Below are 19,455 nucleotides of genomic sequence, written 5' to 3'. Positions count from 1 at the left end.
GGGGTGATAATATCAAAACATTTGAAGCAATTACATTCCGTTTTTTCAAACTAAAGAGAAAACAAGAGGGCCAAGATGGCCGTAGGTTGCTCACCTGAGAAACACACCATAATACACCATAACAGTGTAAACATAGTGATTGCATGGAAAAAATATTCTGACCAAGTATCATTAAAATTGGAGCACAAGTATTTTTTTTATTTGTCCTAGTGACCTAGTTTTTGACCCCAGATGACCCATATTAAAACTTGACCTAGATTTCATCAAGGCAATCATTCTGACCAAATTTCATGAAGATCAATTGAAAAATACAGCCTCTATTGCATACACAAGGTTTTTCTTTGATTTGACCTAGTGACCTAGGTTTTGACCACAGATGACCAATAACCAAACTCTACCTAGATTTTATCAAGGCAATTTTTTGACCCAAGATGACCCATATTCAAACTTGACCAAGATTTTATCAAGGCAATCATTCTGACTAAATTTCATGAAGATCAATTGAAAAATATAGCCTCTATCGCATACACAAGGTTTTTCTTTAATTTGACCTAGTGACCTAGTTTTTGACCCCAGATGACCCATTTTCGAACTCGGCCTAGATTTCATCAAGGATATCATTCTGACCAAAATTCATGAAGATTAATTGAAAAATACAGCCTCTATCCATACACAAGGTTTTTCTTTGATTTGACCTAGTGACCTAGTTTTTGACCCCAGATGACCCATTTTCGAACTCGGCCTAAATTTCATCAAGGATATCATTCTGACCAAAATTCATGAAGATTACTTGAAAAATACAGCCTCTATTGCATACACAAGGTTTTTCTTTGATTTGACCTAGTGACCTAGTTTTTGACCCCAGATGACCCATTTTCAAACTCGGCCTAGATTTCATCACCAAAATTCATGAAGATTAATTGAAAAATACAGCCTCTATCGCATACACAAGGTTTTTCTTTGATTTAACCTAGTGACCTAGTTTTTGACCCCAGATGACCCATTTTCAAACTCGGCCTAGATTTCATCAAGGTAATCATTCTGGCCAAATTTCATGAAGATCAGTTGAAAAATACAGCCTCTATCGCATACACAAGCTAAATGTTGACGGACAGACAGACAGACGACAGACAGACAGACGCAAGACATCGAGTGATCAGAAAAACTCACATGAGCATTGCTCAGGTGAGCTAAAAACAAAAACCTTAAAACTATAAGAAATGCAGCAATACTTGCAAGAGAAAAACATCATATATAACTGCCGTCGACAAAGAATACCTAGAAATTACTATTGACGTCTTTAAGCCTATACACTAAAAACAATAAATATCAAGTGATGCTAATTCTGTAAACTGTTCTATACGATTTGTTGTTTCTTAAAAATACACTTGACATTTTCTCCCATAAAACCATCATGGACTGAAGTCTTTCCGGGATTTTACAGAATCACTAAAGCAGAATAGTTTTTCAGAGAAACACTGATATAAATGACTTTTTCAGGGAAAATAGAGACGAGCGATATTTCAACATGCAAAATAAATAGCGATGTCTCGAAATATCATATTACAGATTCAAATCGAATTAATGCTCTGTTTTTATATCCCAACGGCACCATGAAGTATATGAAATGCCAAGGCTTAACATTTAACAATATAAGGGCACATTTAAAGTACAGAAGATGTGACTTTTAAACTTGACAATTTTCATTGTTTGTTGCATATTTGTAAACAAACTTAGATTCACCCATTGGGCAATTTCAGTTGAAAACTCTAAGGTAGGGTAGACCAACAAGCTAACAGACATATATTTTTTAGGGGTTTAACATCACACCAACACAGATAACTTCTCAGCTTTTAATGGTGGAAAAAAACACTAGCCACACCTCCGGGCATTTTTTTGTCACAGGTTACGGCACTTGGGTACAAACAGCCAGCTGGATGGCTTCCTCACAAGAAGAAAACTACACCTCAAGCAAAGCACAAACCGACATTCGTGAGGGGCAAGTGGTTCGAAGTCAGCTATCTCAACCACTCAGCTACGGAGGCCCTGGTCATGCTACTACAATTACTGTTGAGACTGTAATAAAGCTTTTTTATATTCAAACTGAAGTTCAATTTAGCAATTTTTCTAATCCTGGTCAGATCATATTTATTATACTGTCATATTACTGCAGTATTATGTCTGTTAATGACATATGTAAGGAACAAACACTGGCCCCAATTTCACGAAAAAACTTAAGAAATTACTTTGTTAAGTCTGTTATTTTAAAATCGTGTTATTACTTAAGTTATTGTTATTTAAAGTTGATTTTTTGCTAAACGTATTTATAGCTAAAATAATTACTATGGTTAGTAGTATTTGTCTGCAGTACTTATTTTTGTAAATGTGATATTTCTCCTTAAGCATAATATAACAAACTTAAGTATTTGCTTAAGTATATTTCTTATTTCTATACTTCGTTTTCTGTAAAATTCAGAATTATTGGGTTTTGATCTATGAAATAGACATATATGGTTCTGTTATGGATGAAAAAGTCAACATTGAAGACGCATAAAAGACAAAAATAAGCATTTGAAATAACAGACTTAGCTAAGCAATTACTTAAGGTTTTTTTTGTAAAATAGGGACCAGGGCCCTTTCTTCTTCATTCAGCCAATGTCACCAACACTGGTTGGATTGGGACAACAATTTTCTTGGAAACTGTCTATATCGGGAAACTTAAAAAAACCATTCCATATATAGAGATAATTCTGGAATGCAATAATTGCAAATGGGAATGACATTTTAATAATTGTTCAACAGTATTTTAATACTGGTTATTACTTGACCAAAATAAGCATACAAAGTAGCAACCCATATTTGCAGGAAAAGTAGCTGGTGCTTCAAACTACTATAGCAGGGGAAAGTCCCCATCCCCCAGTAACGAAACCCTTGTTTCAGAAAATCTCCTGTCATTGAATGAATGGACTTACTTTGCGTGTATCTGTCTTGCACTAGATGCTGGTATACACAGTCTGGAACCTCTGTCACTCTATAGTACCATTTCACTCGTACAACCAGCGTGTCTCTTTTCACCTGTAAATAAGCACGAAAAGCACATTTAACAAAAAGATTCAAAACTGGACTTTGCTTTAAACATGGTCAGTGATGTTAGAAATCAACTTACTGATGCTCTAAAGTCATAACACCCTTATTTGTATTCATTTTTTAACAAATATTATTTACTTCCTGAGGATATAAATTCATGGATTTCAACTGCTGAAGTCAACAGGACTTTCATTTCTTTGTACAAATGTAATTCACTAATTGATGCAACAATGTAAATCATGATTTGTTCCCATTAAATATTAATAATGTAACAGAAGTTTATATTCATTTAAACTGATTTAATGAAATAAAATATGAAAAGTAGATCCCTCGGAAGCATCGAGAACAAGGCAAATTCGGTTTGATTGTGTCTGTTCATGTGCAGTAATGGAAAATGCAACACTGCCCACACCCCCTAGCACCAGCTTAAGCAGTATTCAATCTTCAAATCTAATTGAATTGAAATCAATGATCCCGAAGGACCAGAAAATATAACAACACTGAGATGAAGTCTGGGCGACTTTTTACGGCCGCCATACAGCACTTTACACTCGCTGTTGTGAAGTAAATAAAATCTGAAAAGCCTAAATCTCAAGCCCTTAAAAGAAATATTTTCAAATAAACTTTGCACAATTACACTGTAACCATTGACACCTATCTTCTAATTTTATTAGCCTCGAAAACAGCTATATCTGCTGTAATGGGAACATGCTTGAAAAACACACTGCACATACAATGATAAATGCATAAAAAACTACACTTGATCATCATTCAATGCATTTCATACTTGAGAAATATATGTATTTTATGTCGGTCTGACTGAAAACCTCATTCAAAAACTACTTGAAAACAATTTATATGAGTTCTTCAGCCAATTAAGAGTTTTACATCTTATTTGTTTTACCTCCAAGAAAAACATCCATATTACAATTTCAAGTGTAATTTTGACAAAACTTAATTCATTTCCCAGTGAGTGTGTGTCTGTAGTTTTACAGCTAATCAATAGGCTGGTGTTTTTGTAGCCTCGCTCCCCGGCTGTATGTTAATTTATTTATAAATACAGCAAAAACTTCACATCTCTAAAACAGCATATTTTTATCTAAAATGGGAGTCAGAGGCAATAAATAATGTTAATACAGACACAACCTGCCTAAGTTACATCCTCTGTTAATGAAGAAAACTTAAAAACATGACAACAAAGATGGGGACAGGAGCTAGTCTAGTGTTTCTGTTACACTTTAATTTTGTTAGCTTTAAAAAAGAATCCTTCAACAAATCATGTAAAGGAGTATAGCAAACCCTGTTACCTGAAACGATTAAATCAAGATGTAGGTTTCGTCGTCATTTTAACCAACATTTTTTTTTTTCAGTCATAGTTCATATTACTGCCACTATATTTACATTTGTTGCACAATTAAAAAGCAGACTGGTAACTCGGAACAGATTACAGAGTTGAGTAGAGAGTTAAGTATACTGCAGAAAACAATTATCAACAAAGTTCCTTAACATTTGGTGACATTTTTACAACTACTTTTGTATTATTCTTCAATGCTGTAATGGATCTTAGAAGAATTCTTGAATTAATGGTGTAAATACACCTCCAAGCTGAAATGAGCTTTTCAAACTAAACAAAAAACAAAAGGTGCGATTGTCTTTGTTCTGATTAGTTAAAGATCAAACAATCAGTAATTATCCGCAATAAACGTGGAACACCTCTTCAGTTCTGTTGTTTACAGTTTGATCTCAATTAAAAACAATACTGGATGCTAAATGAGTTTCAAATTAATTATCACTTTTGATATTTATTACTGTAAAATTAACACAAAATCGAACTTGTTTAAAAAATAAACCACTCTATTATGGAATATATCCTAGTTTTATAAGCGTGGACAGTTGCGGGTGTAAAGAGATGCTTCCCTTTCATGTAATAGCAAAAAAAAAATCTAAAAAAAAAAAATTGTTTTAAAACCATTAGATAATGGACACTCACAACACCCATGCTTTAGTGGAGGGAGGGGCGAAAAGCTTTGCATTATACATAGGTATCTATGGTATATTTTAGGCATGTAATGAAACGCTAGTCTCACGATGCAATATGTATGTGTACAGATGCAACAATACAATACATATCACGATACAAATTGAGTGTCGTAAGTAGGTACTGTTCCTACACTTGGAAAGTACTTTAAATTTTGCGTTAAGTTAAAGAGTTTTTTAAAAATGATCAATTTGTTTTAAGTTACTATCATTTATTCAATGTTCCTATTTTTTACTGTATCGTTTCTGTATTGTGAAACAGGTCTTGATACGATACGCATATCGCCAGACTTAAGTGTATCATGAAACAGTGAATTTATATGAATTGTTACACTCTTAGTATAATGGAAATAGCTTCAAGAGATGTAAGTAGAGAGAAACAATAAAAGCAAGATGTCACACCAATCTGCTCACAGTAATTTTATTGTCATGAACATAAAACAATCAATAGATAGTGACAGACTGCAAAATTATGATCACAGTGCAAGTCTTTTATGGAATCATCAACAGCTCTGAACTGATTTTTTGTTGTTGTTGTAAGTAGCTCTATCATTTCCTATATATGAAAATAAAAGTTCTTGATAAAACAGAGGTTCATGATTGCCTTTAGATTTTAATCTTTTAATCTTGAATTATAATAATTATGTCAAGATGCACAGTCACTGATTATGTAAGATGTGATTTTCTCCTGAAATAGCTAATAACCAAACAAATGGGATTTTATGGCCCTCATGGATACCACTAACATCTTTTGAGTCTTGCTTTTTTAGGAGGTTTTACTAGACTAAGTGTAACTCTATGGAAACTAGAAATGTGTCCATGGGACACAGATGCCCCCACTATATGACAAAGGACACAAATTTTTTCCTAGGTCAGGGGCCATAACTCCTACAAACTGAATGAATCTGGACGCACAACTGCACATGCTGACCAACATTCCTGTAAAGTTTTGTCACTCTAGGTCAAATACTTTTGGAGCTAGGCGCGACACAACATTTTCGGAAGGACGGATGGACGGAAGGACGGACAAGAGCAAATCTATATGCCCCCATAAAAACCCAGACCTTTCTGGCCAAAATTCATCTCAGGCAAAGTTGGTAAAGACCACTAGCAAATTACACTTCTTGAAAACTTGTTATGATTCAGGTAGTTTTTTAAAAAAATGGGAAGCTCTTGAAAAATGTTTTTCAAGTTTTCCTTATTTTATAATATTGTAAAAAGGCTTTTCCTGGCTTTTGTTACTTTAAATTACTGTTTTCTAATGTAAGTACAATTTTGGACTCAACAGTTAGTGTTTGGCCAAAACTTTGGGTTTAGTACTTTAACCTAACAGGTGTTCCTGGATTCTGTACCAGAACTTACCTGTTCTCTGCAAACAACTGCCAATTAATCTCTTTACATAAATCTGAAGTGAAGGATTAAATGGCTACTGACTAGGTGTCTTTAATCAAATCGTCACATACGCTTCACACAGGGATCAAACTCACAACCCCATGATCCACAGATCTGTGCTTTCCCTACTTTGCTATGCTGGTAATATTGCTGGCGGGCCACAGCATTTAGCTGGCATATTACAATTCTTAACTCCAGTTTAAACAAAAAAAAATCTGTGCAAGAAGAAATTCTTTCATCAATGTGGGTCATAAATTTAAAATGTCATCTACATGCTTAATGTTTTTCAGATGAAAGTCTATCAAAAAAAAAAAAATCTGAATGTCAAAAAATGTATCTTAAGTTTAGGCATTTTTTTCTGTAATCACTGCCCACCAAATAATAAAACAACAGTACCTGTCAGCCAAATGGAGATTTTCTACACTATCACCTCTGTGCACAAAACGTGTTTTAGACCTACGTAATCCATTAAAATTGTACAAAAAAATAGAATGACAAACTCTCAAGCCGTATTCCTGTGTTAACAAATTTGATACATTGTTTATTAGAAAACTTCACTTCTACGCTATTAAGAAATGTTTTAAGACGATGATATATTACGTTGTTACTGACATTAGATAGACCAACTTTCTTACTGATAAAACTGTGTTTTGCACCAAGGAATAGATTAAGGCGAACAGGCTTATTTACATCTCATGATGGGGATGCAATAAAATCTCATTCATTTCAGCAATGATGTGATTTATATCTATTATGTTAATAAAACCTCAATACAATCTTATCAACTACAAAATTTTGACGACTTTTGATTTTTCTCCCTCTCTCATTTTATCAGCATCTGACACGTACCTAAACATTTTATGATTTCTTTACTTCAGAAGAAAAGGGTATGATGACCAAATACCGCTCACATAACTGGAACGAATAAAAGTTGCTTAACCTTTAGCCCGCTAAATTTCTATAATGGACTGGTCCTCATACATTCAAATTGGGCAGTACCATTTATCGTCCAAAGGGGTGTTTACTGACAGAATAGTGAACAGTGCTGACCATGATCAGACTGCACGGATGTGCTGGCTGATCTTGGTCTGCACTGGTCGCAAAGGCAGAATCATTTGCCGCCAGCAGGCTAAAGGTTAATGTTCTGTTGGTAGTTTTAACAAATCATACATGGTTCATACACATTCTTTCAGACAAAATTCCCTGACATTTCCCTGACTTTTCCCTGACATGAAAGCATTTTTCCCTGACTTTTTGGTTCGGTACGATACAAACCAAGTCACCTAGTATGACTTTTGTTATCTTAAAATGTGCACATTTAGTGGTTCAATTTTAAATGAAAAAAATAGAATGTTGGCCTCCACCACCCCTACAGCCAACCCTTACCTCCTTTTTTGACAAACATTTACATTGTTTAATATTTTGTTTGTTTATTCCAAATCAACTGGATATGGAGCTGGTGATTATACAAAGCACATTGGCAAGCAAAATGACATGAATTATCATGCATTAAAAAGTAATCAAATACACTGTTTCAAACAAACAAATGTTTTTATGTTATGACCAATAGACAATAAAGCAATTACTTTTGGAAACCTGAACATATTAGCCAAATCGAACTGTTTTTCTGAACATAGCTTTACTAAATTACATTAAAATGGAATTGTCATTAAATCTAGTCTGCCTGCTCATTGTTAGGTAATAGAAAGAGCATTGAAACTCGAGGGTAAACGATTTGTACAAGGGGGCATAGCCCCCGAGTATAAATCGTTTACCCTCGAGTTTTAATGTTCTTTCTGTTTTGTATCATAGCCATCCATATATGGTAGTTATAGGCGTTCCACATTGCCATATACAGCAGTTCAGTGAGTACTTAAAATCCTTGCTTTACAAATGTGTAAAGCCCAGGTAAAATAAACCAATGCTAGAAGAGCAGAAAATCAATAAGTCTACTGTTCAAGACACGATGGCATACTTTTCTTTCCAACAGTGCAGTAACTAGTGTGCGGGTATTAAATACCTGCACACTTTTAGTTACCGCACCCTGTACTCAAGAGTATACGAATTACCTGCACCAAATATGTTAAGAAAAAACACCGAGCTATGATACAATGGTTAGTAGTCACACCTGAAAGGTTAAAAAGCTGAACTGCATGCACCAAGCACTAGCCACATGCACAAGGCACCAGTATCACAAAAACATCCTTCTTCAAATATTGAAACTGTGTAAAATAAAGACCATATGTTTGTGTTATTGGAGCCTTGTATGTATATATAGTAATGGCTATGTGTAATGGACACTATACAGGAAAGAAGGGGTTCGAATCATTAGATACAGCCATCACCAGATTTGCTCAGGAGGTAAGGGGTGCAAATCCCTTTCAGTTTCTTCTATATGGAATTTGAAAAATATGTAGAATATAGATATATGCATATAATTTAAAATTATGCATAATTGTTGTAAGTGTGATAGCTTTCATGAAAAAGGAAATATTTGAAGAAACTGCCTTAACCTTTACAAATTGTTGCCTAACCAGATCAGAAAATTCCCTGACATTTTCCTGACATTTTCCAAATTTCAAAATTTCCCTGACATTTTGTAAAATTCCCTGACAATTCCCTGACCTTGAAAAAAAATATTTTTCCCTGACTTTTCCCTGACGCGTATGAACCCTGTCATATATGAAAAGGGAGTGTTCATGACTTTACACTTTCAAGAGCAGAACAGAATGCAACATATGATCAGGGGTCTAGCTAGGTCCAATTTTTTGGGAGAAGTCACTTCTCCCTCAAGCTGATTTAGGGAGAAGTGAGGAGACTTTAGGGAGAAGTGGGAAGACTTTTCCTACTGCAATGATGTTGAGTGATTTGAAAGGTGGCTGTAATGTTCTTGATAAAAAGTATTGATGTGACCATTCATTTTCTTAGTTAGATCATTTCCCATACAGTGGTTATTGTTTCGTTAAAAAATTCTGAAAAAGGTCGTTTTCAAAATTCAAGCCGATTCTGTAAATGTAACCCGCCGAATTTTGGTTATATCTTGTATGAAGTGTTTATTATTAACACCGAGTCATTCACCGAGGAATGTCAGTATCTCACTCGAATAAAACTGAAAGTAAACTGTGTAATCTAGAAATACATATTCAAATAAATTCATCGATGGAAGTCAATTTAAACATAGTTTATACATTACATGTCGTTCTTTTATCATAGATAACAAATAATTGTGTACCAAATTCCAATTAATCGCATGGTTAATCAGCAGATTCTTTAAAAAAAAAACTTTGCTTTTTGCACTCAAACATGTTGACAATTAAGAACGAAGTGTCAAAGATGTAAACGCGACGCTAATTGGCTGAACACAATCAACGAGGTGTATCGGATAATTTGATTCGCTTTCACACTTCTCGGGAAAATCTCGCAAGTACCTGAAGTAGGCGGAGCTTAAATTATGCTCCCGGCGTGTGTTCGTGTATTCGGCGCTCGATATGACACCGTGCAAATTGTCAACAGTCCGGGTAGCACTAATTAGTGAGTGCGGAAATCAAAGAAAATCGGGCGACTTGCATTTCGCTTTGAGGTTAGATTTGAGCGAAGTTTGAAGTTCTAGAGCGCCTATTTCGCTCAAGTCGCCCACTCGCGAGAGCCCTGATGATAATATCTTGCATTATCAATGCAGAGTGCAAATATAATTACGATAACACAATAGGGATGAAAATCAGGGAAAATATTTTACAGCTGGAAGAAAGTGGGGGATAGCTGTATTGGAGGAAGTGCTCTCTGGCAGCCATGTTTTAAGCGAATCAAAATGACCTGAACAATCTGCCTGAAGTAATTTGAAAATCGGATAAGCAAATTTTGTGACGAAAGGATTTTTTGAAGTCCCCACAATAAACATAAGGATAAGAGACCATGCTCCCTAATGGCCATGCTATTGATGACTCAGAAAACTTTTAGAAGAAAATCAAACAAAGATTATTTTTGTGAAATTATTATGAAGTTGGGCAAATAACTGCTGACAAGATTTTCATATAGAGTAAATTGACCATGCCCTCTAGCGACCATGTTTTTCAAAGAATAGAAATAATTTCAACATCTAGGCCAAGTTTCCTTAACTCTCACCAAAAGCTTTCAATGATGTGGTTTGAAGAAAAGTGCAGACAGACGACAAGTGATCACTACAGCTCACCATATGCACTTTGTGCTCAGGTGATCTAAAAACTTCCTACTCAGCACCACAAAAAAGATTTTCCCAGAAAACTCAATGATGCAAGAGTCCCTAATTCAATATCCTGCGCAAGCCATGTTACCGCCCAATAAGCAGGCGCCCTCCGGCCGCATATTTCTTTCGGATTCATAAACACATGACAGATACTATGAGTCTGTCCAGGGATGAAGAAACTATCAAAATGGAGAAACCACTTACCACATTGAAGTCCTGTATAGCACAGATGAAGTATGCATTGTTTTGTCGATTATTTTCTATGTAAACATGATCTGAAAAATGTTACACAAAAAGAAATTTAACATCCTTGATCTAAAAGGGGCTTTTGTATAATTGATTATTATTATTCTCCTGATGATCCCTGTTAATGGTGAAGCCTGTGGTAATTTTACACCATCAAACTATAGATGTTACACCAAAATGGCATTTTATTTGATCTTTTTTCCTTCTACATTTTCTGTATTGTTCACATATATATACATATATACAGTCTCTCTGAGACTATTTCCTAATTGCTCGTCATTATTTTAAACAAGAGCTCGTAGAACACGAAATGCCCCCCTTGATGCATTTAGTAATTGCACAAGGAACAGAAATTATTTGGTCATTGTATACAAAAGTTCTACTGTTCTTGGAAAATGTGACCTTGACCTTTGAACTATTGACCTTAAAATAAATAGAGGTCATCTGCTGGTCATGACCAACCTCCCTATTAAGTTTCATGATCCTAGGCCCAAGCGTTCTTGAGTTATCATCCAGAAACTGTTTAACTGTTCTGGGTCACTGTGACCTTGACCTTAGACCTACCGACCTCGACATCACAAAGGGTCATCTGCTGATCATGATCAACCTCTTTATCAAGAGCCATTATCCTAGGCCCAAGCATCCTCAAATTATTGTTCGGAAACCATATAACTGTTCTGGGTGACTGTTACCTTGACCTTTCACCTACTGACCTCAAAATCAATAGGGGTCACCTGCTAGTCATGATCAACCTCCCCATCAATTTTCATGATTCTAGGCCCATGCGTTCTTGAGTTATCATTCAGAAACCATTTAACTGTTCCGTGTCACTGTGACCTTGACCTTTGACCTATTGATCTCAAAATCAATAGGGTTCATCTGCTGGTCATGAACAACCTTCCTGTCAATTTTCATGATCCTAGGCCAAAGCGTTCTTGAGTTATCATCCGGAAACCATTTAACTGTTCCGTGTCACTGTAACCCTGACCTTTGACCTATTAATCTAAAAATCAATAGGGGTCATCTGCTGGTCGTGACCAACCTTCCTGTCAATTTTCTTGATCCTAGGCTTAAGCATTCTTGAGTTATCATCCAGAAACCATTTTACTGTTCTAGGTCACAGTGACCTTTACCTTTAACCTATTGACCTCAAAATCAATAAGGGTCATCTGCTGGTTATGACCAATCTCCCTATCAACTTTCATGATCCTTGGCCCAAGCGTTCTTGAGTTATCCTCCGGAAACTGATTGGTCTACATACTGACCGACCGACAGACATACCCACATCTGTAAAACAATATAGATTCAAAAGGGGGCAAAAATATACAACAGCAGTGTCCAAAGCATATCACTCAATATAAGAAATGCTTGTTATTTATAAAGGGAGAAAACTTGATATGCAGAACTTTATTAAATCTGTGGCAAATTAATAAGCAAATTTACACTGGCTCTTGAATTCAGCTAAAAGCCAAAATTAATGAACTAACAATGCCCAAGGGGGAGGTAGCCATGGCTTTTACCTTTCAGCAAAAATCAAGCAGAAAGCAACACACACTAGTTCTAAGGTGCCAACCACTGGGTCAAGACTTTCTGATATAATACCAGTACTAATTTTTCCAGACTCCAGTATGATTCAAATACACCTGAAGCTTTTCATACAACTAAGCTAAAATAAAGTAGTGTAAATAAATGTTTCTAACAGGCAGAACCCCTATTCTGATTCTCCCGAGGTATTTTAAATAGTGAATTTATACTTTCATTATCTCTTTTAACCCATAGCAAAAGATCAATCAAAATTCAATTCAGTCTCACACTATATATCTATAGAACACTTATTTTCCTCAAAACAATCCCAATCGGCATATTTTGTCCACAAGTGTAGAAAGAAGTTTAATTTGCCTCAATTTCAGGAAGATAATGCAAAAATATAGAACTTAAAATTGCATATTTCATGCATTTATTATACGATAAATATCAGGGTTGTCACGATACACCATTATATACCATGATAAACCAGTATTTATCTAACTAAATCAAATGTGAAACTATTCCCAATTGCACATGCTAACAAAGAGTATAGCTTTTGTCTACATTGCCTGTGGTTTTATATTGTGGAAAAAAATATTTTTCTGACATCTGTTTAGTTCTATCTATTCAAAAACTCTGAGACTGTTACATATCTTATTTGTTACGGCTGTTGCTTTTTAAAACTTTTCTGAGCCACTCTCAGTGGAAAGGTAACATATTTTGAATTTTACTATTTACATGAGAATATTTGAGCTACGTCACAAAACTGAAGCAAATGGCAAATATCTAGTGATGGACTGATTAATCAAGGCATTGACAAATCATAAATAAATGGTCCATGACGTGACTGTCAACACATTTTTCAGCACTGAAAATTGTTTGTCATCTTAATAATGCAGTTTTTCCCTCTTTTATAATCTCCTCAGAAAATGTCTTTTAAATCATGCAGTTTTCCCCAGAAATTGACTTTACATAGGCTTTTTATTCCTCTTTGCGCAAATACCGAGCCTGGGCCTCTTTCCTTGGTAAAAAAAAAACCCTGTAATGCCTAAAAATGAGTTAAATCTAGTAAAATTGGCATTCTTACACATGTTATGATTTGTGAATCTGTCAGTCAGCTACATTTATTTTGTTGTGGCAATAATTGTAAGTATCTCTGATCAAATGCCAGACAGACTGTCCAGCAGTTTTACAAAGCCTAATTTTTAACATAAATAATCAAAGAATACAAACCATTTGGTGAGTAAGTTATTCCTCTCTCTGTGGTAAATGAAGTAATTTTATCTCCTTTCATTGTAAGTGACCCTGACGACCTTCCTCTACGACCTTTACGCTTGACCTTGACACCAAGTCCTTCCTTATTCTCTTTCTCAACATCATCTTTGTTCAAGGTGTCTGGCCTCTCTAGCTTAATTTTACCCTCACCAGGTTCGGTCTTTAAAGAAATCACAACAATAATTTTTATATTAAAATATACCAAGCTTATTTTATTCACTCCTTGGTGCGTTTTGTATTCAACAAGTAAATTCGATGAATTGGTATTCCCCGCCGAAAGGGTTTGTGGTGAGGAATGGCAAAAAGATATATCCGGCAAAAAGTTAAGGATGTTAATAAGAAGCAAATAATTTCATTAGTCAAAATCAATTTAACAGAAAACAAATGTTTAATTAAAGAGTACATAATAAATGTATGATACTTTGATCCTGACTAAAGAATTTATTTTGAATGGGATATGCTTACTGTAATAAGCTTAGCTTTTAAAATTAAATGCAGTTAATTGAAATGTGAGCTTGAAGTTTAACTGGAACGAAATATTGTCTTTGAGTGGTTTGGCACCAGGTGTTGCTGTTTAACATGTACATTTGAACTTCAAAGAACAGATGCCTTGAAGAGAACACAGGTAAGATATCTTGAACACTGCTGAGGGCAAGGTTTGTGCAGTCACAACTTAACATTTAAAAAAAAAAAAAAAAAAAGGAATGGAAATATATATATGTATATATATAGATATATGTATATATTTATTCTTTTAGGGGGTGGGGGTGCAGGGAAACAGGAGAGGAAACAAAATTTCACATGTTGATTACAAATATTGATTGAAAATTAAAAATGGAAAAAAAAAAAGGTGGGGGGGGGGGGGGGGGCAGAGGATGCATGATCAGTGGTGGGTATGACTGGGTGGAGAAGTGAGGTGGGGGAATGGTACAACTTGGAAGGTTTGAAAAAAATCTAAAATAAGAAATTTAAAAAAAAAACAAACTGAGGGGGTGTGACCAAGGCAAGTGAGTGACCAGGTGTGGGTGCACAACTTCACATGTTTATAATAAATGTTCATAGAAAAGAATGAAAGAAACTTATTGAAATTCTGCTAAATGGTAAGTTTGTTTCATGTATGTACAAATATGTGGATTTTTAGACAATTAAAGGGCAATAACTCTGAAGTTACAAAAGAAATCCATATAAAATTGTCTGTGCACAACCACATTATAGTGCTCTAAATTCTGTTGAAGTTTCATAGTTCTAGGTCAAATATATCAAAAGTTATGATGCAGAAATTGCCATATTTATAGTACCCTACATAGTTAACACTAGAAACTTCTAAGGGCCATAACTCTTGTGTTACTTGGGCAATCTGTCTGAAACTTGATGGGCCCCATAACCTCATAGTGGTGAACATGTATATGAAGTTTGTTTGAAAAAAATCTAAAATAAGGAATGATTTATTTTGGGGGGGGGGGGGGGGGGGGGGGGGGGTGGTCGGGGAATGGGGGGGAGGTGTGTGATCAAGGTAATGGGGTGACCAGGTGTGGGTACACAACTTCACATGTTTACAATAAATGTTCATGGAAAAGAATGAAAGAAATTTAATGAAATTCTACCAAATGGAAAGTTTGTTATGTACAAATATGTGTTTTTTTTATACAATTAAGGGGCAATAACTCTTAATTTACAAATAAATCAGAATGAAATTGTGTGTACACAACCACATTATGGTGATCTAAATTCTGTTTAAGTGTCATAGTTCTAGGTCAAATATATCAAAAGTTATGATGCAGAAATTGCCATAATTATAGTACCCTATATAGTTAACACTAGAAACTTCTAAGGGCCATAACTCTGGTGTTACTTGGGCAATCTGACTGAAACTTGATGGGCCGCAAGAACTCATAGCGGTAAACATGTATATGAAGTTTTAAATAAATATTCTCAACCATTTTCTAGATATGGCTCCGAACGGAATGACGGAAAGACGGACGGAAGGACGGACAACGCCAAAACTATATCCCTCCGACTTTTGTCGGGGGATAACAATAGAAGACTTATTGGATTTGTTTCAGATCACAGTACAATTGAAGGAAATGAAGGGGAAGGCGGGTCAGCTCTAGTGACTTAGTGTAGGTGTATACTATCTGACCAAAGAGGTTGCAAGTTCGAGGTCTAACAAGATTGTTGACAATCTGAACAGTTAAAAATCCCAAACGTATGTTGCAGTCATCAAGTGCAATTAACATCAATTACATGAACTTTCTATAGACTGAGCCGTGCCATGGGAAAACCAACATAGTGGGTATGCGACCAGCATGGATCCAGACCAGCCTGCGCATCCGCGCAGTCTGGTCAGGATCCATGCTGTTGGCTAATAGTTTCTCCAATTCCAATAGGCTTTAAAAGCAAACAGCATGTAGCCTGACCAGACTGCGCGGATGTGCAGGCTGGTCTGGATCCATGCTGGTCGCATACCCACTATGTTGGTTTTCTCATGGCACGGCTCAGACTATTTAATCAATGTAAAACAAAAGGCAAAAATGATATTTGTCAGTTTCTACAGATATTCATAATGGCAGAATCTATCCTGACTATATACTTTACTTACAATCACCGAGGAGTGCAAGGTATGTGTTGCCTCAAGTGAAAACCATGGTGTTTGCGACCAGTATGGATCAAGATCAGCCTGCAGGACCCATACTGTTCGCTATTCAGTCAGTATAGGTACCATGAGATGTTAAGCAAACAGTATGGATCTTGATCAGACTGCATGAATGTGCTGGCTGATCTGGATCCATACTCATGATACTGGTCGCAAACACCATAAGACTGGTTTTTGCATGATATAACTCAATTATATGTATTAAGTTATTGTTACCTTTATATTTTGATCATCTGAAAGTGTTGGTTTTTCATCTAAACTGTCAGATTCTACATCCATCTCTTACAAAGTTTAGAAATCTGGCATCCTGCAAAAGGAAATAGATGGTAGGGTAATTGCTTCAAACATAAATGTCAGACAGAAATTTGATTTTAGGGCTATCAAACAGAAAACTGAAAGCAAGATAAACTATCTAAGTGATAACTTTATTACACTGCTCTTTTTATGTGGTTTTCCAAATTAATCTGCTTTTTTCCTTATTTTCTTTACTTTTCATACCACATACTTTATAATTAGAATACATAGAAATCTGAAGATGCAACTTTGCGTGTAATGTTTAATTTCATTAACACCAAATTTAATGTAAACAATCATGATCTGTCAGGATCACAAGCCCCTTCCCCCCAATCAAAATTACATATTCATACTTTTAACGGTACAGTAGTTAAAGTTTTGCTTATTGCTTTAAGAAACACCCCTTTTTTGAAAAGTGAAGACATATTTGCAGACTGCATGAAGCAATGATTCCTAGGTACAGCAGTATTCAAAGAAATAATATCTGCAAACATAAAAAATGTATATATTGATCACTACTGAAAATTAGGGTGCTATAAAATTGAACAGAACAATTCATATAATTCCCCTCGGTTTCAAATGTTGAATATAAACTAATTTAAAATGCGAAAAGCGATTTCTGATTTTGATTAAATGACATATCATTGGAGGGCAGTTTATATATCAATAAATGATTTTCAAAATAAAGATGAAGGCAAATGAGCCGGGCCATGGGAAAACCAACATAGTGGCTTTGCGACCAGCATGGATCCAGACTAGCCTGCGCATCAGAGCAGTCTGGTCAGAATCCATGCTGTTCGCTAACAGTTTCTCTAATAGCAATAGGCTTTGAAAGCGAACAGCATGGATCCTGGCCAGACTGCTTGGATGCGCAGGCTGGTCTGGATCCATGCTGGTCGCAAAGCCACTATGTTGGTTTTCTCATGGCGCGGCTCAAATTATCAACCAATAAACTTGAAGTAGCTTAATCATTTACAGATTAATTGCATCCTATAAACCAGGAAAATGATAAATTATTTTGTGTCAATGCAAGGCATTTTAAAATACATACAAATCAATCAAAATATGAATTTGCTAGAATAAATTTAAATCATTAATTGACACCTAGACAACCCGTAAGGGATATGCTATGTGTCTGGACACCTATTGCGAATGGAGGATATATATAGGTGTCTGGTTTCCGGGCATATAGGCAATGATCTACTGTGCCGGTATAGACTTTAATCACTAGAATCTGAATATAGAGGTACAGATCCATACGTCCTGACAAGCCTGGTAAAGGATTGTCCAGGATTTAGTCAAAATAATTCAACTTGATTTATATTTTTGACAGGCGATTGGAGATACTGCCCAAAAGAAAAATAACTCAATATTTCCTAGGATCACATCAAATTAGTTTGATTATAATTAGCCCAGGATTAACCTGCTAAATCTCTAAAATGGAATGGAGCATCATTCAGTTTTGGCAGTACCACCTGTTAATCAAAGGGGCTTTCACGAAAAATTTACTGACTGAATAGCAAGCCGAGCAGACCATGATCTGAGGCTGATCTTGGTCTTCACTGGTCTAAAAGGTATAATATTCCTCAAACATGTTAAAAAAAATCAGAGGTATCTTATTCCGTCTGTTTTCAGGTCGGTCTTCATGTTGGGACTTGAAATATATAAATTTTATAATTTTTCTAGTCTTACACACCAAATATTTTATCTTCAAAGTATCATCCCAAAAACCCTGGAGTAGTCCACCTGCTACTCCACCCTCAGCTTTTAGTTAATAATACTGCATCAGTTTCTTTACCCCCAATTTGGCCCAAATCTGTAATTTACGATGCATTTTTCCCCATTTTACTGGAATCTGTACCATTCTAAAACTTTGAAAAAAAATCCCTGCTGCCTAGATGAAGTAGCTCTACAGCGTTGTTTAGACATAAATTAAGATCTGCACCCTTAGAATCGGATTCTACAGATCTCTACGGATCCCTATTCCTAAACGTAACCTTACTACTGATCTAGCTGATCAGGATGCCCTCCTTGTAAAGGGCAGTCACAGTCAAAATTTTCACGCTATCCTTCTTCCTTACTAGCGCTATGTTGATTTCTTTTCATAGACAATTTTTTTGTCTTTTTACCATACTACACACATTTACCAGTAATTATCTTGTTGCTGAATTAAGTGAAATTATGGATGACTCACTTACTCACTTCATTTAATCTACACTAAATGAATATATAAAACAGTGACAGTGTTAGCTCAAATCTTGGAACTCCCAAGTATAAGAATAGTTGCCTCCCTTGAACTGATTATAAACAAACAATTTTAGCAAAATTAATGACAAATTCACTATCACTGCATGCAGTTCGAGATCACTTAAAGCATTGACTGCTTAAATATTTAAAGTTTACGATGTAAAGAATCATCAAATGCACATTTTGACAATAAATTTTCGATTCAACTAATCTGTCACTCCTGCCGGCGAATTTTTTAACTGAAATTCTTTTGTTCAAATCCCCGGAAATTAATGGCGAATGATACAAACTGCAGCAAACCTGATGCATTGTTTGCAGTCGAGATGACAGATAAGCTATTAGATAAAACATGTACAAATCATAATTGACTTACATGCAGCGTATATGCAAAAAATCACATGTCAAATTTTGACATAAAATTTGTCAACTTTCCAAAATCCGCCATGTGCCCTTCCTTTAACTCCGCCCATTTTAC

At 35.4% G+C, this 19,455-nt stretch overlaps 1 protein-coding gene across 3 annotated transcripts in view; it reads right to left on the bottom strand.

The window, feature by feature from the left end:
- The window catches only part of LOC123526336 (arginine-glutamic acid dipeptide repeats protein-like), a 150,214-nt gene extending 130,759 nt beyond the window's left edge, over window positions 1–19,455 (bottom strand). For all 3 annotated transcript variants that reach the window (XM_045305450.2, XM_045305452.2, XM_045305451.2), the window contains exons 1-5: window positions 19,354–19,455; window positions 16,656–16,746; window positions 13,745–13,946; window positions 10,943–11,013; window positions 2,973–3,075 (exon numbers count right to left, since the gene is read on the bottom strand). In XM_045305450.2, the coding sequence (XP_045161385.2) occupies window positions 2,973–3,075; window positions 10,943–11,013; window positions 13,745–13,946; window positions 16,656–16,718 (439 nt within the window). In that variant the 5' untranslated portion in view covers window positions 16,719–16,746; window positions 19,354–19,455. The remainder of the gene's footprint in view (window positions 1–2,972; window positions 3,076–10,942; window positions 11,014–13,744; window positions 13,947–16,655; window positions 16,747–19,353) is intronic.

This window comes from Mercenaria mercenaria, chromosome 14, assembly GCF_021730395.1.
Source record: "Mercenaria mercenaria strain notata chromosome 14, MADL_Memer_1, whole genome shotgun sequence".
In the NCBI taxonomy this organism is placed as follows: domain Eukaryota; kingdom Metazoa; phylum Mollusca; class Bivalvia; order Venerida; family Veneridae; genus Mercenaria; species Mercenaria mercenaria.
Note: the sequence above shows the minus strand (reverse complement) of the source record. Positions and strands in the feature narration are given on the sequence as shown.